The 21,789-nt window shown below is 38.9% G+C and overlaps 1 protein-coding gene across 2 annotated transcripts in view; it reads left to right on the top strand.

Annotated features, from left to right (window-relative positions):
* Btaf1 (B-TFIID TATA-box binding protein associated factor 1) overlaps positions 1–21,789 on the top strand; it is an 85,511-nt gene that overhangs the window by 6,657 nt on the left and 57,065 nt on the right. For both annotated transcript variants that reach the window (XM_050158104.1, XM_050158094.1), the window contains exons 2-5: positions 10,745–10,868; positions 13,926–14,040; positions 16,002–16,145; positions 20,187–20,350. In XM_050158104.1, coding sequence (XP_050014061.1) covers positions 10,745–10,868; positions 13,926–14,040; positions 16,002–16,145; positions 20,187–20,350 — 547 coding nt within the window. The remainder of the gene's footprint in view (positions 1–10,744; positions 10,869–13,925; positions 14,041–16,001; positions 16,146–20,186; positions 20,351–21,789) is intronic.

Genomic DNA, 21,789 nt, shown 5'->3' on the forward strand with positions numbered 1-21,789 from the left:
CGCAAATATATGCATTGTATATAACCAGAAAAGATTCAGGGAGGAAAAATGTCTCTTAAGTTGTTATATACAAACTGAACTTTTGTTCTCACTACAGTGCTGATACTTGAGAGAAACATGGTTTTTACAGGCCTGCTCTACAAGTAAGAGGAAGTGGTACTGCCCACCCCCACCCCCACCCCCATGATCTTCTTTCTGAGTCTGCTTTCTCAGTACTGAGCTTACGTGCTGACAAAAGGAAGTTCCTTGATGTGGGAAAGTGCTAAGGACAGGGGAAATAATTACTTATATGGGTCAATTCAAGTATGTTGTGCCTGATACTCCGCCTCCCTTGCCATTAATTTTAGCCTTTATAAGATTGACAGGGAGCTGAGCGGTACTGGTATACTTATTTAATCCCAGCACTTGGGAGGCAGGCAGATCTCTGAGTTTGAAGCCAGCCTGGTGTACAGAATGAGTTCCAGGACAGCCAGGGCTACAGGGCTATACAGAGAAACCCTGTCTTGAAAAACCAATAAAAAAAAAAAAAAAGAAAAGAAAAAAGAGCGACAGGAAGTATTACTGTAAATTACATTTTTAAAAACATTTCATTCTTTAGAAAATTCAGAGATAATCAGGAAAAAGCAGAGGCGGCATTATAGAAAACTTTCCATTTCACTGTGATAAATTTCAACCTGTTGATTTGTTTCTCAAAGTACACTTAAAAAAGTTTGCTTTAATTTATTGTGTTGGATATTAAATTATGCACAGTAGGCAAGTCCCCTACACTGACCTACACTCCCAGCTAGGTTCTTGTTTTTAACTGTGGTACTACAGCAAAATGCACTTCAGCCATTTAAAAGGATGTAGTTTCATATTATTTGAAATCACATGTATTTATGCCAAATATTCTAGCTTACTATTTTTGATCTTTAAGATAAAGTTATGAAAGACTAATAAGTTGTTGGATAGGGGTGGAGTATAGGAAAATGGCTCACCCATTTAGCCCTATTTATGGACTGCTTCTGTGTCTTCTGTGTTCTAGGGACTAGAATTAGAACAGAACCAAAGCATTCTCTGCCTGTGTTTGCACCTGACTGTGGTTTCTCATCTTCCTGCTCATTATGAGTGTGCTACATGGCATCTTAAAGTTAATCTGCTTTCTTGTTTAGGAAGAAACATCAACATGGTTTTCTGTTGCTCTCAGTAGGAACTAAAAGATAATCCATTTTAAAACAATAGAGAACTTGGAAAATAACTTGATACAAGGTACTTGGTGTAGCAGACCAGCCTTCCTTCCTCCACCCCACTCCCACCCCAGGTTTCTCTGTGTAACAGCACTAGCTGTCTAGGCTGGCCTCGAACTCCCAGAGATCCGCCTGCCTTTGCCTTCCAAGTGCTGAGGTTAAAGGCGTTCGACACCACTGCCCGGCTTATTCTCATTATTTCTTAAATAGCACAGGCACTACGTTAAATTTTACTGTATTTATTTAATTACATGTGAAAAAAATAGCATAATGGCCAGGTGGTGATGGCATATGCCCTTAATCCTAGCACTCAGGAGGCAGAAGCAGGTGAATCTCTGTGAGTTCAAGGCCAGCCTGGTCCACCCAGCTAGTTCCAGTACAGCCAGGGTTACACAGTGAAATCCTGTCTCCAAAAAAAAAAAAAAAAAACAAAACAACAACAAAAACCCAAAACCCACAAAAGCACTTAATTGGGCAAACTTGACTGACCATTGCTTCTTTTTAAAAAAGATTTATTTTGCTAATGTGTAGTCCTCTCTTTGTCTTTGTCTCTGTGCAGTGGCTGTAGAGACTATATGAAGGGCATCAGATCCCTGGAATGGTGTTACAGGTGGTCATGATCTGCCCACTGTGTGGGAGCTGTCAGATGGTTGCTGGAGCCAAACCCAGGTCTGCTGCAAAAGCAGCCAGTGCTCTTAACTGCTGAGCCAGCTTTCCAACACCATTGCTGGAGCATTGTGTTTTATTTTATGGCTTTTTGTGTCCTGGGATAACCTATAGTCCTGCTAGTGCTAGTCACTCTTAACTGAGTTTACATCACCACTTTTGTGAGCTGTTTTGTCAGTTGTCCTTCCCCAGTTTTTCAGAGATTAAAGTCTTAAGAATTCCAGTGAGGTTTTCTTTTCTTTTCTTTTCTTTTCTTTTCTTTTCTTTTCTTTTCTTTTCTTTTCTTTTCCTTTCTTTTCAGGTAGGCATAGAGTAGAGAATGTAGCTTTTGTTGTTGTTGTTAAAAGTTGTAATCTGGTGCATGTTATAGTTTAAAAATGTACAAGATTTCTTTGTCTTTTTAATAGTTTAACTGTTATAATTTATATTGCCAACATCTAGAGAGGAGAGCGGTTACATTGTAGTTACTTGCAGAACTTCCACAAACATCCATATACCCTTTCCTCTTTTTTTTTTTTTTTTTTTTTTTTTTTTTTTTNTTTTTCGAGACAGGGTTTCTCTGTAGTTTTTGGTGCCTGACCTGGAACTAGCTCTTGTAGACCAGGCTGGCCTCGAACTCACAGAGATCCGCCTGCCTCTGCCTCCCGAGTGCTGGGCTTAAAGGCGTGCGCCACCACCGCCCGGCTACCCTTTCCTCTTTTAAGGCAATTTTTAGGACATTTGTTTGAAATCAGTTTGGTGAAACAAAAATGGATAATGTCTTCACTTTTTCTGAATTGAAAGCAGGCTAGATTTCATAGCATCAGTAGATTTCACAGCCAGTGAATATTGTCAAATATAATTATCTTATTTTAAAAAAGACGTGTTACTCTTTACATGTATATGCGTATGCCTGAGTATATAAGTTACTCTCATGTGTGCAGTGTCCATGGAGGCCAGAAGAGTTTCAGTTAGTTGGCCACTTAATATGTGTGCTGAGAACTGAACTTAGAATCTCTGCAAGTGCGGTAAATGCTCATAGTCTGAAATACCTTAAGTTTTATCTAAATTGCTCTGTAGTCTCTGATACCTTCTATTCAACTTGGCATTTGTTATTTGTTTCTTCCATCTGTTATACTTTTGAAAATTAAGATAAGATAGGATTTTACTACTAGCTCTTGCTGACCTACAACTCACTGTGTAGATGAGGTAGGTCTTTAGCTCACAGAGATCTGCCTGCTTCTGCTTCCTTCTTGATCCTAGTACTCTGGAAGCCGAGACAGGATGATCTCAAGTACTAAGCCAACTTGAACTATATATTGAGGCCTTGCCTTAAAAACAAACAATGGAGCCGGGCGATGGTTGTGCATCCCTTTAATCCTAGCATTTGGGAGGCAGAGACAGGTGGATCTGCAAGTTCAAGGCCAGCCTGGTCTACAGAGCAAGGACAGCCAGGACTCACAGAAAACCCGTCTTGAAACCCCCCTTCTCCAAAAATGACAAGAAAAACAGACATTGGTGGAGATGCCCAGGAGTTAAAAGCACTAGGTGCTCTTACCTGAGTTGGATTCCTAGTACTCACATGGGGGCAGTCAACCATCTGTAAACTCCAGTTCTAGGGGAATTAACACCCTTTTCTTGCTTCCACACACAGTAAAGGATGCATAGACATATATAAAAACAAAACACCTATACATATAAATTAACAATGTAACAAACATCACCTCTTATTTGGGGAGGTATGCTTAGAGAGGAAGGAAGGGGGAAGGGAAGAAAAGTACTACATTTCAAACTCTTGCCCTTCTTTACTTTCTCTTTACTCTTGATATCTAGCAAGGGTTGTGCATACCATCTAACATAATACTGATTTTATCTCTGGTGTTTCCCCTGTCACCTCTACCAGTTTGCACTCATCGCTGTAGTCTGACTCTGATGAGCACCCTACTTGTCTCATACCTGGTTACCGTAGATTAACAGGTCAGACTGCCCTGTTGTTAGATCCTTGTCTGTTCATTCCTTTGTTTTTCCTTTTTTGTGCTCTCTAATTTGCTGTCTGAAATGAGGGATAGTAGCATGAATAATAAAAATCCAGAGACAGATATTGGGGTTCAAGCTGAAGATTGGAAATGCAAAGCAGCCAACCATTAGAGAGACCTTTTACTTCTACCAAACCTTCAGGTCAAAAGATCCAGTCTACATGAATCCTCAGACTCCCCACTCCAGTGAGTTCCTGTCTCTTCTCCTTTATGTTTCTCTCTGCCCAGCTGTATCATTCCTGTCTCTACCTCCCTAGTGCTGGGATTAAAGGTGTGTGACTCCCAAACACTGGGATTAAAGTGTGAGCTGTCACCACCTGGATCTGTTTGTGGATCAGCTCTTGTGTAGCTCAGGGTAGCCTTGAATTCACAGAGATCCATCTGTCTCTTGTCTCTATCTCCTGAGTGCTGGGATTAAACATGTGTGCCCCTACTGCCTATCTGGCCTGTATGGCTGCCTTGCCCTCTGATCTTGAGGCAAGCTTTATTTATTAAAACACAAATAATATACCACTATAAGAAATTGAGACTTCAAAAGTGCTTTGGTCAAGAAGATTAGAGAAGCATTCTTGTGTGTTATTCCTCTAGTCAAGGATGCAATTTTGGTTATTACTACAGTGGAAGAAATAAAGAGTAAAGCTGGAATTGAAGGAGACAGTGATTGCAAAGCAGTTGTCTGATAGATGAGCAGAGATGTGACTTGGCATTGGGATAAAGGCTCCGCAGGAAAGAGGGGCAGGACCTCTGTGGGATAGATAGGGTCAGCATTGCATTAGAGAGGTATCAAAAGATGTTTGTGTAAAAGAATGGTGAACAGAGGACAATCGCTCAGGTTAGTACTTGCTTCAATCTTTTTTTTTTTTTTCTGATTTTTCGAGACAAAGTTTCTCTATAACAGCTCTGGCTATCTGGAACTCAGACCAGGCTGATCTCAAACTCACAGACATATGCCTGCCTCTGCCTCCTGAGTGCTTGGATTAAAGGAGTGAGCCACCACTACCAGACACCTCTACTTTTTTTGGAGGCAGGGTCTCTTGTCATCATCTCCACCCCTGTTTTGTAAACCAGGGTGACTGGCCTGTGAACTTCCCAGGATATGTACTGCTACATCTATCTGGTCGTGGTGTTTTATGACAACAGTAAAAGCAAGCTAATACAGAAGTTTATTGGTGAACCAAGACACTATCTTGGTTATGTAACACAGGTTGGGTTTGAACTCAAAGATTATAGTCTCCAAACCCAGTTTAGAAGACATGGTTAATATTGTGGGAATAGTTCAGTTGGTAGAGTGCTTGAATGCATAAAGTCTCACAAAGGCATGGTGGCACACACCTGTAATCCTACCTAGCCCTTGGGAGGTGGAGGTAGAACAATAAGGATTTAATGGCCAGCTTTAGCTGCATCAAGAGTTCAAGGCAAATCTAGGCTACAGGAGGAACCTTGTAGCATAAATTCTAATTGGTCTTAAGAAGTAAAGCCTGGAGTCAGATAGTACGTGGTGACAGCTGAAGTATCAGAGAAGCAGAGCTGCCAGCCACTAAAGAGACCTTTTACCTCTATCAGTTTTCAGTCCGAAGTAGAGATCCTGTCCTCAGACTGGATATAAGGCAGGAGGAGACTAGAGCTCTGTCTCTGCCTTCCCAGAACTAGGATTTCAGGTGTGCTCTACAATGCTTGCCTTTTTAAATGTGGGGTGCAGGGTGTGTATTCAGGTCCTCATGCTTGGGCAAGGCAAGCACTTTGCTGAATGAGTTGTTTCACCAGCCCTAGGAATAAATGTATGTGATATTTAAGCACTTGCTGAAGATGTTTGTTATTATAGAAAATAGAGATCAAGAGATCTTTGCACAGTTAGTGATAGGTAGAGAGAAAGGATTAATGAGACAGGTATTGGGGAAATGGTAATTGAGGTTAGAAAAGTAATGGTATCAAGACATGGTCTTATAAATAGGCTAGTTGTAGGCATTCCTTAGAGTGTATTTTGCTGTATATGGACTTACAAATAGATTGGTAATGGCTCTTTAGACTGTTTATTTTGCAGCTAGCCTTGCTTTTGGTCATATAAAAAATGCAGAAAATAAATTTTAGAGTAGTTGAAGTTTTTCCAGAGGCACAATTTAACAAACTGGCATCACATAAATGAAAGATGTCACAAACATATCAGTGGTTAAAAAATACAAAAAACTTTTGTAAGAATGTTAGACTGTCAAATATATACACAGTCTAGTTCTATACTCCAAAATAAGAGGAGCCTAAGTAAAATTTTAGGTGAGTCTGGCAGTCTTCCAACAAATGGACAGAAGCTGGGTAGTGGTGGCACACCTTTAATCTCAGCACTCAGGAAGCAGAGGCAGGCAGATCTGTGAGTTCTGAGGCCAGTGGTCTACAGAGTGAGTTCTAGGACAGCCAGGGCTATGCAGAGAAACCCTGTCTAGGGAGTAGAGTGAGGGATTGAGGGGAGGGGGGGTAGAGACCACCGACAACAACAAAACCAACAAATGACAGTAAGATTTTGAATTTTGAAAGGTCTTTTAACTTCATTCTATTTCTTTTTTGGGGGTGGGGGTATTTTTCCAAAGTGAGTCCTCAGTGGATGTGGATTACACAGATTGTAGGAGAGAGCATCCGTGATATTTTAAAGAATACAAATATAGCCAGGTGTTGGTGGCACACACTTAATCCCAGCTCTTGGGAGGCAGAGGCAGGTGAATCCCTGTGAGATTGAGGCCAGCCTGGTCTACAAGAGCTAGTTCCAGGACAGCTAGGACTGTTACACAGGGAAACCCTGTCTCGAAAAACCAAAAAAAAAAATAAAAATAAAAATTAAAGTAAAAAGAAGGAAAAGAAAAAGAAGGTTAAGTTTAGTTGAATTTAACAAGAAAACTTAAAAAATAGATACTTGTCATGGTGTCTATTGCATGCTTAAAATTTCTTTTTAAAAACATTTATTTTGGGGATGGCAGGGTGTACATCTGTCATAGTATGTATATAGAGATCAGGAGATAATTTGTGGGATTTAATTCTTTTCTTCAACTAAGTGGATTCTAGAGACTGAAACCAGTTCATCAGGCTTGGTGGCAGACCCTTTTACCTGCTCAGTAAGCCATCTTGTTGGTCTCCTAAAATTTTGTTAATTTCTATCATTGAGTTTGAGGCATTCTGGATAGCAATATGCAGATACTTGTCATCTTCAAGGATATTTGTTGTAAAGATTCACAGAAGTTGCTCGTCAACTCTGACATGGAGTCTCATGAAAACAAGTCAGAGGGCTCAAACCTGATAACCACAAGTAAAATGGATTAAGGGAATCAGTTTGTAGTGAGAGGATTTTAAGTTTGACCTCACCTTAGAACTTTTTAAGAATACTAATGGTCCTAAACAGTTTTCCTTTCTTTTGTCTCAGTCCAAACCTTTCCACCAAGCCTTTAGCAAAACCAGTGAATGAAAGTGTGCCAGTCAGTGTTTTGTCATGGTGCCAGGTATCTGAGAGAGAGCTTTTGAGGCCCACCTGGTGTACAAGAGCGAGTTCCAGGACAGGCTCCAAAGCTACAGAGAAACCGTAAGCAAACAAAACAAAACAAAAAAAAAGTAGCTATTTTGGCTTACTGTTTCTGAAGTTACAGTTCCTGGTTGACCTATGGGAAGGCAGAATAGCTTGAGTAAAGGGTATGGTAGTGCAGGACTGCCTCACCCCAGGCAGAGAAAAGGAGAAGGGAGAAAGAGGCAGAGGCACCCTTTCAAAGACATCCCCAGTGATCTACTTCCTTCAGCTAGGCCCACTTCTGAACTTCTACTACATTCCCAAATAGCACCATATGCTGGGGAATCAAACTGCCAACACATTAGTCTGTGGAGATATTTTATATTCCACAGAGGGGTAAAGGCAAGTGTTTAGGTAGCTATGAATGAACAAAAAGAAATACAATCTACATGCACTGTATATATGTAATTTTTGCATTTCTTTTGGACTTTGTGTTTTTGTCTGTAGCCTTAATTGCCTAGACAAATTTTCTTGAGCCATATCTTCCTTACAATACCCTTAAACTAGGGCTGAAGAGGTGGCTCAGTGGTTAAGAGCATTGCCTGCCCTTCCAAAGGTCCTGAGTTCAATTCCCGGCAACCACATGGTGGCTCACAATCATCTGTAATGAGGTCTGGTGCCCTCTTCTGGCCTGCAGACATACACACCGACAGAATATTGTATACATAATAAATGAATAAATATTTTTTAAAAACAATACCCTTAAACTATAAAATATAAATCATGTCTCATTTCAGTTCTGAAATGCTGAACATTTTAATACTATTAATATTGACTGAAAAAGATATTTTAGTTATGTTTCTAACCATATATAAGGATTTTGTGTTTAATATGAATATGACTTTTTTTTCCTGGGCTTTTTTTTTTTTTTTTTTTTTTTTTTTGGGTAAGACAGGGTTTTGCTGTATAACAGCTCTGGCTGGCCTGGAACTCACTCTGTAGACCATGCTGGCCTCAAACTCATAGATTTCAGCCCTCCTCTGCCTCCTTAGTGCTGGGATCAAAGGCATATGCTACCACCACCTGACTTTTCTTGGTTTTTCTAGGCAGGGTTTCTTTCTCTATATAGCCCTGGCTCTCCTGGAACTAGCTTTTTAGATCAGGGTGGCCTGGAACTCAACAGAGATCCTTCTGCCTCTGCCTCATGAGTGCTGGGGTTAGAATGCACCAACGCTGCCGGCAATATGAATCATATTAAAATACCATGTTTATGTCTTACTATGTAGCCCTGGCTGGCTTTGAACTCAGAGATCCACCAGCCTCTTGTCTCCCTTCTGAGTGTTGGGATTAAAGGCATGTAGTGCGAAAGAAATTCATCTATTTCATCTGTTCTCTAATAGTCTTTATTTCTTCAGCCTTTTCTCCTCTTCCTTTTTTCTTAAATAAAAGGCTTCCAGAACTTTGTAACATTTTGATTCTGTGAAACAAAGAGTCCTAGAAGTATTATAAACTTCTTAGTTTATTATGCTTTAAGCTCATGTCTACCTTTGAGACTTTGTTCTCTCTTGCTCATAGACAAAATGTAAAGTTATATCCACTAGCTCTCCCCTCATGTCAGATGGGCAGTTATAACCTTGCTCATTGTTCCTGTCCATTTTGTTTAAAGTGTCCATTTATCTCAAATATGAAGCCACCTTTCATAAACATTAACTTTACTTCAGTGGATTAGTGTAGTGGCAAGGCTACTGTGTGACATGTAGGTTGGCTGTGTAGTTGTGACTTTGTCCACCTTCACTTCTTACAATCTATTGTGGTTTTATTGCACACCTTGTTTATAAGTAGCCGAACTAGGGTTTGGATTTGTATCGTATCCATGCGAGTTACAAACTCAGGAATATATTAATTGCCATGTTTATCACTTCTGCGCAGGTGACTCTTACCAGCTCTCGTCTGACACCAGCTCTGTATTCCGACTGTCGTTCTGAGTTCTAGCTATTCTTTCCCTGCCACCAGTGAGCTTGCCGTCTTCTCTTGTGTTTCACCTGCCCTTTCTCATTTCTTTCAGTGATATCTTTTTTCTTTTTAGGAAGTAGGATAGGATGGGGAGTTGTGGCAAAGTCTTAATATGTAGCCCAAGCTGGTTTTGAACTCATTTGTAACCCAGGCTGGTCTCACCCAAACTGATCATTCTGTGTCATTTTCCTAAGTGTTGGGATTATAAGCATGTGCCACGAAGCCTTACTTGATATCTTCATTTCTAAGATTCAGAATCTCATAGTTCTTCCCACACCCATGATGTTTTGCTTAATTACCACACTATGTATGTTTTGTTACTATATATGTTTTTCTTCTGTATCATGACTATTAGCTTCTTTGTGTTTCTGTTTGGATTATGTGTTTCTGTTTGTCTACAAAGTGTCCCACGACTGCCAGATCATTCTTTCTAATGCATAACTCCACTTACACTTGGTGCGCCCTATCTACTCTCTTCTGCTTGTCTCCTTTCCCCTTTCTTTTTATGTAGTCCAAGCTGGCTTTAAATCCACAGTCATCCTATTCCAGCCTTCTGAGTACTGAGATAACTGTGTACCACTATGCCCTGCTGGGCCTATCATTCCCTCCCTCCCTCCCTCCCTCCCTCCCTCCCTCCCTCCCTCCCTCTCTTCTCTTTTTCATTATTTTATTATTTAGACAGGGTCTTCCTATGAAGTTCTGGCTGATGAGAACATTTTATGTAGACTAGGCTGGCCTCAAACTTATAACCTGCCTCTGCCTTCCTCCCGAGCTAGGAGTTGTGCTTGATCATCCTGTTTTCTTTTTATCCTGAATTATAACCAAGCCATATTATTTGCTTTGCAAGTTGCATTCGTTTTTTTTATTGCTCTCTCTTCTTAAATTTCATTTATTTATGTATTTTTGAGATAGGGTCTTCTCTGTCACCGGAGACTGGACTAGAACTCACTATATAGCCTCGGTTGGCCTTGGATTTGTGACAGTCTTGCCTCAGCCTTCCTAATGCTGGGATTATAGGCATGAGCCACCACCCCCAGTTTATTGCTGGCTCCTGTTCCTTCCTTATAGCCATGGCACAGATCTTTTATATCTATTTTTATTTATCTTTTAATTTTTGAGACAAGGTTTTGCATAGCCCAGTTTGGCCTTGAATGTGCTCTGTAGCTGTGGCTGTCCTTGAATTCTTAATATTTCTGCTTCTCAGGTAATGGGATTATAGGTACATGCCACCATGTCTGGCTCCCAACATAGCGCCTCTTTCAGGGGTCTTGAATACATTTTCTGCCTCAAACTTATGAGGAAACACATCCAGGTTAACTGTTATCTTTTTGATCTTGTTATAGACTCGATCGTCTTTTTATCCTACTGGATACTGGTACTACTCCAGTTACAAGAAAAGCTGCTGCACAGCAGCTTGGAGAAGTAGTGAAGCTTCATCCTCATGAACTAAATAATTTGTTATCTAAGGTAAGAATTTACTGTTTTCTTTTTTTTTTTTTTTTAAAGATTTATTTATTATGTATGCAACATTCTGCCTCGATGTATGCTCGCATGCCAGATGAGGGCGCCAGATCTCAGTACAAATGGTTGTGAGCCATCGTGTGGTTGGTTGCTGGGAATTGAACTCAGGACCTCTGGAAGAGCAGCCAGTGCTCTTAACCCCTGAGCCATCTCTCCAGCCCTGTTTTCTTAATGTAATGCAAGTATCAAGACTTGTCCACCGGTAGAGAAACAACAGAACAGGTAAAATCACCCTAAGTAACCTGGTGTTCTCTGAATTCCATTAAATATCTTTAGTTCTTGAAATAGTTTTTCAAAGTTGCTGTTTGTTTGAAAGATAAAAAGTATTTAAATCAATTTTAATTGTTTAAGAGATCTGTCAATATTGAACCTTTTGCTTGTGTAACAAATTTGAATCTGACCCAATTTGGTAATGAACTAAGTTGTTAATCTGGTTTGTTAGCAGTCTAACTTGTTCTTAATGGCAAATAATTATATGATAGTTGGTAGTTTTCAAAAGCTTATGGGATTGCTTGAATATGTAAGATGCTAGTTGAGCTGTTTGGGATGGGAAATTTTTGCTTTGATGGGTCAGTGTTTCTGTAATCCTAGTACATGTCTTTTCCTATGTATTTTTGCTTAACTGTGGATATGTTGAAGTGCACCTATACATTAATATTTGACAAATGGCATTCGGAGTAAAGTAGTAATACTTTGGGATGGTGGAAGCGGGGAAGTGGCAGGAGTTAGCGTAGTGGTTTTTAACCTGTGGGTCGTGACCCTGTCAGGGGTTCACATATCAGATTATCCTGCATATCACATATTTGCAGTTCATAAACAGTAGCAAAATTACAGTTAGGAAGTAGCAATGAAATAATTTTATGTTTGGGGGCGGTCACCACAACATGAGGAACTGTATTATAGGGCCACAGCGTTAGGAAGGTCAAGAACCACTGAGATAGTGGACAGGGTGAGGACATATTGATTGCCTAGACATTGGAAGCCCTGAGATAGTCTAGTGACTAATAGACTCTAGTCTAACCCTCTCCTTTCATTCTGACTTGTCTCCCTGATGCATAGGAGTCAGTTCTAAGTCTCCTTTCAACACATACAATATGTATGTATGTATGTATGTATGTATGTATGTATGTATGATGTGATTGGTGCCATAAGTGCTAATAGTATCAGATACTATCTGGAATTCTTAACCAAGGTGTAGATGGAGAGACAGATTTGATACCTATAGGTCCCACATTCTTAGAATGGAAAGGTTACATATTAGGCATTATTATACTCATCTGTAAGTTGAGTGGAGAGGCATATGTATTTCTCATTATTACAAGAGAAGAAATGGAAAACTGCCTTCCAAGGTCTTTTTCTCCTTTTTGGTTTTTTTGAAACAGGGTTTCGCTGGTGTAACTCTGGTTGTTCTGGAACTTGCTCTGTAGATCAGGCTGGCCTTGAAGTCACAGGGGTCTGCCTGCCTCTGCCTCCAGAGTGCTGGGATTAAAGATGTTTGCCACCAATGCCCCAGCAACTTAATTTTAAAATGTTTTTTATCACGACAGAAGGACATCATAGCCCTTTTAGCAGTTGCTGTAACACACTCAGTATTTAGTCACATGCTCAGCTTGATTTGTCTGTTTGAATATTTTGTGCAAAACAAATTGTGCTGTGTGATGTAGAATACGTGTTTGTATTGTAGTGTGCTTTATTCATTCTTCTCTATTGTGAAATGTTAGTTAATTCCGTGACCATGAATGGACAGTACTTACACAGTGTACTGCCTTCTGTCTGCTCATCAGTCAAGGGGCATTTGTGTTGTGAAAAATACTGCCGTGAAAACTTAATGTACAATTTTTTTTATTGGGTGGGAATGTGTTTCTTGGTATTTCTGCCCCCCTCCCCCCCCAAACAGGATTTCTCTGTGTAATAGGTCTGGCTGTTCTGGAACTTGCTATGTAGACCAGGCTGGCCTCAAACTCACAGAAATCCTCTTCAGTGCTGGGATTAAAGATGTGGACCACCATGCTGGTTTGACACTTGGCTTTTCCTGTGTGTGTGTGTGTGTGTGAGAGAGAGAGAGAGAGACAGAGACAGAGACAGAGACAGAGAGAGAACACACATGTGCTTTGTGTACGTCGGAGGTCAGCCATGTTTTGTTGTTTTTGATTTGGAGCCATAATCCATGTTGGGATGTTTTGAGACAGAACCTCGGAGGCTTGGAGATCACTGAATAGGGAGATCTAGGTTGGTTGGTCAAGTAAGTTCCAGAAATCTATTTCGCTCTGTCTCCCAGTGCTGGGATTATAAATGCTAGCCACCATTCCTGGTTTATTTCTTGGGTTCTAAGGGTTATTGAACTTACATCTTCATGCTTGTATGGCTAGGAGCGTACTTATTAACTGAGCTCTCTGGCTAGCCCACATTTGTTTCTCAGTGTGTTAAATAGCTATGTTACTCCTAAAATGCCTTTAAATATTTTATCCCGCCCCCTCTTTGTTTTTTTTTTTTTTTTTTTTTTTTTTTTTTTTGAGATGGGGTTTCTCTGTGTAATAGCTCTAACTGTCCTGGAACTTCCTTTGTAGATCAGGCTGACCTCAAACTCACAGAGATCTACCTGCCTCTGCCTCCCGAGTGCTGGGTTTAAAGGTGTGCACCACCACACCTGGCTTCTCTTTCCACTTTTTAAGATGCTAGTGAAGGCAGGAGAAATGGCTCAGTGGGTAAAGGAGGATGCTGCCAAACGTGATAACTGAGTTCAGTTACTAGAATGCTGATAGTGGAAGCAGAGTACTGACTTCTGCAAGTTGACCTTTGACCTCCACACATGCACACACAATAAATGTAAAAAAAAGATAATATTTTCTTTGAATGATCAAACTTTATGAATTAGTTTAATAATTATAAATGTTTTATATGTATTTGAAGTATTCCAGATTATTAATTAATAGCAAATTAATATTTTTTTGGTTACCTGGAACAAACTATTGATATATAATTATTTTATTTTATAATTTTAAGGTATTAATATATTTAAGGAGTGCAAATTGGGATACTCGGATTGCTGCAGGACAAGCTGTTGAAGCCATAGTGAAAAACGTGCCCGAGTGGAATCCAGTGCCAAGAACCAAACAAGGTGCCTTTAAAGTGCAAAAGTAGTTTGAAATCAGACATAACTGTAGAATTAATTACAGTGTGAAGTATATTGTTAATAATTTCAATTTTGATTTAAAGACTTAATTTACACATTTTCAGGTTCAGCTTTCCTGGGAAAGAATATTGAATAATATGTTTTTTTGCCATTAAACTTAAAAAAAGAAAGTTCTGGATAAGCTATTTTCATATGTGTTTCCATATATATTTAATCCTATAGGGTACTAAATTTATTACTTCCCTCACAGGGATGAATATGTTGTTTGGAAGTTCATATGGTTTGAAATTTTCTAAACTTCAGCATAATTATGTATGAATATATGGCAAACTAAGTCTTTAGTAATGTCCCTCTCAGTGTAGGAGTTTTGTCTTCTGGTTTGTTGTTTGATTTTGTGGTATTGAGGGTTGAACCCTTGTGGATGCTAGACAAGGAATTCTACTACTGAGTCGTACTGCTCTCCCAAATCAGTGTTTTATGTTGTTGTTCTCTTTGAATGTTGTATAGAGGTAAAAGGTTGTAGTACTTATTTTATGATTGCCTCTACTGATAATTTAAAGTAAATCATGTCTTGGAGTCAATATAAGGCATACAATTATTTCTTGTTTTTTGTTTTTTCAAGATGGTATCTCAGTGTAGCCTTGGCTGTTCTGGAACTTACTCTGTAGACCAGGCTAGCCTCAGAGAGATTCATCTGCCTCTACCTCCTGAGTGTTGGGATTAAAGGCATCAATTACTACTGCCCAAGGCAGACAATTTAATTAAGTGATTTTATTTTAATTAATTAATTTTTTTGAGATAGGTTTTCTCTGTGTAACAGCCCTGGCTGTGCTGGAACTTGCTTTTGTAGACCAGGCTATTCTAAAACACAGAGAGATCTGCCTGCCTCTGCCTCCTGAGTGCTGGTTGAATTTGTTTTCTTATTCTAACATTGTACAGTACTTCATAAGATATAATAAATATTCCCTAAGTGAGAATCCAGTAACAAGCAGCTAAATTCATTTTAGTCTTTTTGCATAATAAATCTTGTCATTCTTAAAGTTTTTGTTTTTATTTTCTGATGTTATTTTGAATTTTTGTGTTAATTTGTCTTTTATCAAATGTAAAACCTTTTCAATTACAGCTCCTTTTCCCCGATTATCTTGTTAGATGGACACAGTGCAGCTTATTTTATTGAATTAGTTACACTAGCATTAAAATTTATAGTGAGACTGCTTATCATTACTAGAAAACATTCAGAGTTCTGTTTTTTAAGTTAAAGCATTTATAGTTTACAGTAAATGACTGAAAATGCCAGATTAACTGTTGTCTTAGTAAGCAGGTATAATTTAGCATTTACAGCTAACCTGTTTTTGGAAAGAATGGAGAACACTTTGAAGATATTCTTGGTTCTCAAATGGATGTAGAATTTCAATAGTCGTCATGAGTTTACAATTAGAGTGTGGAAAATAAGTTCTGTTGAATGAGTAGTTTCTATCCTAGCTATTCCTCCGACATAGGGAGGGATGATCCCAAGTGCTGGGATTAAAGGCGTGTGCCACCACTGCCCGGCTGAGGTTACTTATTTATGAATACATTTTATGTATGTTGTCTTCTGATTTAGCAGTGTAATAAACTCATACTGTAACTCTGGAGATTTTAAACCCTTAAACAGTAAATTAAAGTATGATATTTAACATATATGTCAACACGGAAATGCATTTCTTTATATAACATGCTTTCATAGTTGGAAACTCACACCCACTTACCATCTGATGGTTTGTAGAAGAGGAGTCACAAAGTTAATAATTGTTTCACAGATAACTAAGAGTGATTGTAGATAAATCATAGTGGTTTTTCTATTTCTTCACTTTTCTTATTAGCCAATACTGCAAGTCATGCTATGCCATGTACTTTGATTCTGCACTTTTGACTTTATGGTCAAATTGATATTTTTAAACTTCTAGAACCTACAGAAAGTTCTATGGAAGATTCATCTACTACAGATCGACTAAATTTTGACAGATTTGATATATGCAGATTGTTACAGCATGGTGCATCACTTTTGGGGTCTGCTGGTGCAGAATTTGAAGTCCAAGATGAAAAATCAGGTTAGTAATAGTCCTGAAGAAGTCTGAAATTTTGCTGTCAAACTGACTTATAATTTGGTGTGCTGTTTAATATATAAGGAATCATGAAACATAAATTGTGTGAAGCTTTTATGTGTAGGGGAGTTATGGGTAGTCAAAGTAACCAACAGTGCTTGTTCTAAAGCTGGAATAATCAGAACCAATATAGAATGTGGCAATGCTTTTATAATTCTGGGAATTTGAAGGTTATTATATTTTATATATATAATTTTTGTTTTTGTTTTTTTGTTTTTGTTTTTCGAGACAGGGTTTCTCTGTGGTTTAGGAGCCTGTCCTGGAACTAGCTCTTGTAGACCAGGCTGGTCTCGAACTCACAGAGATCCGCCTGCCTCTGCCTCCCGAGTGCTGGGATTAAAGGCGTGCGCTACCACCGCCCGGCTATTATATTGTATATTATCTTATATTTTAAGTAGTATTGTATCTTGTGCCTATGTGCAAAGTGAAAAATTAAAACCAAACCTTGGCAAGGTACCTGGCTTTTAGCTAACAGAATATATAGATGTAGAATATATAGATGTAGAATATATAGATGTAGAATATATAGATATAGAATATATAGATGTAGAATATATAGATATAGAATATATAGATGTAGAATATATAGATACTAAGGTGAGTAGATGCCTTGAGTGCAGTGGCTATCGTGCCAGCAGCTCCTAGAGGCCGAAACAGGATCATTTGAGTCTTGGAATTTGGGATTAGACTGCAACAAAGGAAGGCTCTGCCTCAGAAAACTAAAAAACAGCGGTCACAGAAAAATAAATATTTTCTTACTCAAGATTGTGACTTTGAGTAGAAAAACATCTAATGTTTTTAATGGATTTCTGTAAATAGGTTGTTTCTTAACTTCAAATGGGGGCAGGGTGTGGTATCATACACCTTTATTCTTAAGCCAGCCTGGTCTACATAGTGAGTTCTAGGCCAGACAAAGCAACACAATGAGATTCTTTTTTTAAAAAAGCAATAGATGTTATCAATATGATTTTGATTATGGTCTTTGTCTTGTGGCCATTTATTTTTTCATTTTATTTTGTTTTGTTTTTTTTTTTTTTTCAAGACAAGGTTTCTCTGTAGCTTTGGTGCCTGTCCTGACCAGGCTGACCTTGAACTCACAGAGATCCATCTGCCTCCCAAGTGCTGGGATTAAAGGCGTGTGTCACCACCGCCTGGCATAGCCGTTTATTTATTTATTTTTTAATTTTTCTTTTCCCCCTTTGGTTTGATTGTGTGTTTGTGGGGTATGTGCACATGTGTATGCCTGAGGGCCATGTTCCTATTGGTTTTTGGAACTCACTGATGTGACTGGGCTGGGTGGCCAGTGAGCTCCAGAGTCCCATCTCCACCTCTTTGTCACTGGGGTTATAGGTGTGTGCTATCAGACCAGGGTTCTGGGGGCTTGAAATCAGGTGCTACCTCTCTAGCCCCCATTTTCATTATTTTGATAGTAGTCTTTTTGTTTGTTTTTGGTTTTTATTTTATTCTTTTAATATTTATTTATTTATTTATTTATTTATTTATTTATTTATTTATTTTTATTTATGGCTTCTTAAGACAGTTTCTCTGTAGCTTTGGAGCCTGTCCTGGAGCTAACTCTTTTAGACCAGGCTGGCCTCAAACTCACAGAGATCTGCCTTTCTCTGCCTCCTGAGTGCTGGGATTAAAGGAGTGTGCCACCACCGCCTGGCTTATTAGTAGTCATCTTATGGGTATGAGAGAGTCATATTTTATGGCTAAGTGATATTTCATTTTGTGGACACCATATTTTATTTATTCTTTCCTCCTTTGGGTTGTTTCCACTTTCTGGCTATTAAGAATAAGCTTCTGTCAGGTCTGGGAATATGGTTTACTGGTTAAAGTTTTACTGCTCTTGTAGAGGATCCGAATTTGTTTCTGAGCCAACATGTCAGGTGATCAAGCCACCTATAACTCTAGCTCCAGATCCAGTGCCTTTATTCTGTGCACATATCTTTTCCACATACACATGATTAAAAATAAAAAATAAATGTTGAAAAGAATAAGTTACTATAAATCATTCATTTACAAGTTTTAGTATGAACAAATGTTTTTATTTCTCCTAGGAGTAGAATGCTGGGTCATACTAGCCATATTCTTCTATTAGAAACTACCATTTTTTAAAAAGTAGCTCCTCCATTTTATATTCCACCAGCAGTGTATGAGAAAACGAATTTCTTTATAGCCTTACCAACACTATTTAACTTTTGATGCTCGCCACACTAGTGAGTATGAATGCTAGCTCTGTGGTTGTCATTTGTGATTTCCAACTGACTAGTGATATTGAATATCTTTCATCTTATATTGTGGTTGTTGTCCATTTTAATCTACTCTTTGGAAAGTTTCTTTGTAGAAATGCCTGTTTAGGGTCTTTTCTTGTTTTAAAATATGAGTTGGAAGCATTCTTTGTATGTTCTAGATACAATGCCTTATCAGATATATGACTTGCATGTTTTCATTTATTTATTTAGTCTGTGTATTTATTTATTGCCTTTTTATTTTCTTGGCCAAATTTTTTTTTCTTTTTTAATGGTGAGCTGTGGATCAAATCCAAATCCTGGCACATATTTTGCTAATGCTCTATCACTGAATTAAGTCCTTGTTTTATTTAAATTTTTTTTTATTATTATTATTTTTCAGGAGGGATTTCTGTCCTGGAACTAGCTCTGTAGACTAGGCTGGCCAAAAACTCACAGAAATCCACTCGCCTGTGCCTCCTGAGTGCTGGGATTAAAAGCGTGGGACACCACCACCTGGCTGTTTTAATTTTCTTAATGGTGTTCTTTGAAGCATAAAATATAATTTTGTTAGGTCCAATTTATGTGCTTTTCAATTTAGTGTGTTTGTCATATGTAAGAAACTTCCTCCAAAGAGTTTTCCAATATGAATTGTTCTAGTTTTTTTTTTTAACTTTGGCTTTTGCCATATGTAAGATTGATTAATGTTCTATTTTAACAAGATTTTTGTTTTTGTTGTTTTAGACAGGGTTTCTGTGTGGAATCCTGGCTGTCCTAGAACATACTGTAGACCAGGCTGACCTAGAACTCAGAGATCTCCTGCCTCTGCCTCCTCCCAAGTGCTGGGATTAAAGGTGAACACCATCACTGCCCGGCCCAGCCCTAGTGCTGTTTTAGAAAAAAAGTATTTTTTTATAGAACTTAATAAAATAGCTGTTTTAAGGCCAACTTTTATGTGTATGAGTGCTCTGTTGATTTTATGCCAGAAGAGGGCGCTGCATCCCGCTGTAGATGTTGTGAGACACTGGACGGTTGCTGGGGATTGAACTCAGGACCTTTGGAAGAGCAGCCAGTGCTCTTAACCACTTGCCATTTCTCCAGCCCCCAAGTTTTAATTTTTAAACAGTCTATTTACTCAGAGTCTCACTATGTAGACCCCCCCTAGCTGGCCTGGAAAGTAGAGGTTTGCTTCCCTCCTGGACTCTGAGATTAAAGATAGATGCTGCCACACCTGGCTCTTATTTATTTAATTAAAATATAGATTTTATTTTATATGTGTATGGGTGTACACCCACATGTGTGGCTGGTGCCTGAAAAGGCCATCAGCCCCTAGAGGACATCAGATCTCCTAGAACTGCTTTTATAACCTTTTTTAAATGACTGTTTGGCTCTAAAAATCAAATGTAGGTCCTCTGGATGAGCAGCCAGTGCTTTAACCCTAAAACCATCTCTCCAGCCTGCTCAATTTTTATTTTTGAAATGACACTTTTTTGGTATAATTTTGTTTTACTGTTTTTCATCGAAAGATTTGATATTTTGCTTGTGACATTTCAAAACTTGGCTCAACTTTGTATCCTAGACTGACCCCTATTGCTGCCTCAGCTTTCTGAGTGCTGGAATTACAAGCACGTGGTACCACTCGCAATTAACCAAGCAAATGTCAGTATGTGTTCTTTACTGTGGTGGGAGTCTGATCTGCACATAAGAAAGTTCTAACTAATTCAGAGAGAATGTATTTCTTTTCTGTTTACAGGTGAAGTGGATCCTAAAGAGAGAATATCACGTCAACGGAAATTATTACAGAAGAAACTTGGACTTAATATGGGAGAAGCAATTGGAATGAGTACTGAAGAACTCTTCAACGATGAAGATTTGGATTACACCCCAACTTCAGCAGCCCTTGTAAACAAACAATCTGTAGGTAAAACATTGGGTTGATTGCAAGTAACAATACAAAAGTTTATTTTACTACGCAACTGAACCAAGAAATTTCTATAGACCAAGTATTGTGTGTCCATTTAGGCCATATTGACCATTTCCCACTAAGTATAGCTAGTATATCAGTATATGTAGATTAAACACATTTATGTGTGTAGTATATGTATGTGTTCATGTGGGAGTATGCATGAGTTTTTCCAGGTACATTTGTTTTGTTTTAATATTTAATTATTTATTAAGCATACAATGTACTGCTGGCAAGGAAGGTACCAGATCTCATTACAGATGGTTGTGAGCCACCATGTGGTTGCTGGGAATTGAACTCAGGACCTCTGGAAGAGCAGCCAGTGCTCTTACCCTCTGAGCCACCTCTCCAGCCCTCCAGGTACATTTGTATGTGTGTATTCTTATGTCTACAAGTAAGGTCAAATTTAGTAATTTCTTGATGAGTTGCCTTAGTTTTAGAGACAGGGTCTCCTTTGAACCTGGAGCTCATCCATTCACTAGGTTGTCTGGACAGTGAGCGCTGGGACCGGTCAGTCAGTCTCCACCTGCCATGCCTGACTGACATGAACTAGTCCTCATGCTTGCACAGTAGACACTTGATTGACACTCTTTTATGACAGTCTCATTCCAATTGGTGACTGAGTCATAGTTTTACTTTGTCCTATTTTTTCCTTTATTCTTTCAATTCTCAGTGGATGCATATGAACTTTTAAAAATTGTTTTTATTATTTTAGAATTTTGTAGAATTATTTTGATCATAGTCACCCTTCAGTCATCCCAGATCCACTCGCACCTCCTTCCATTTCCCCCAGTGCACACTAACTTTATTTTGGACACTGTCTTTTGAAGTGCGAAAGACTGTAACTCTGTTTCATATAGAAGTGCAATGTTATGTTTCAAGAGGTTCAGTACTCATTCTCCTATCCTCTAAAACCTGTAAGGGCCCTTTTGCTCCATCAATATTTCCTGCTTCTGGTCAGGTACAGTGGCACATGTCTATAATTCCATGACTCTGCAGGCAGAAACCAGCCTGGGGTACAGAAAGAATTCTAGGCTAGCTTGAACTCAGGGCAAGACTTGTCTTATCGGGGAGGCTTTGGTCCTAACAGGTTGGCCTTGCATGTTGAGGTCCCTTAGGGAAGTTTCTTAAAGGTTTGTGTTCTCATCTGCTGTTACAGCTGCACTGTCACATGCCACATTATCACCACATCCATATTAATACTCCTTACTAGTTGTAAATTATATAATTTCAGTTAATTCTCAGGATAGATACAGAAAGGGATTTCTTTTCTTTGTCCCCTCTTCTTTCCCCGAGGCAGTGTTTCTCTGTGTAGCCCTGGCTGTTTGTAGACCAGGCTGGCTTCTAACTCACAGAGATCCACCTGTCTCTACCTCCTGAGTGCTGGGATTAA

This window comes from Alexandromys fortis, unplaced genomic scaffold (genome assembly GCF_014885135.2).
Source record: "Alexandromys fortis isolate MF-2015 unplaced genomic scaffold, M_Fortis_MF-2015_v1.1 scaffold_10, whole genome shotgun sequence".
Classification (NCBI taxonomy): Eukaryota; Metazoa; Chordata; class Mammalia; order Rodentia; family Cricetidae; genus Alexandromys; species Alexandromys fortis.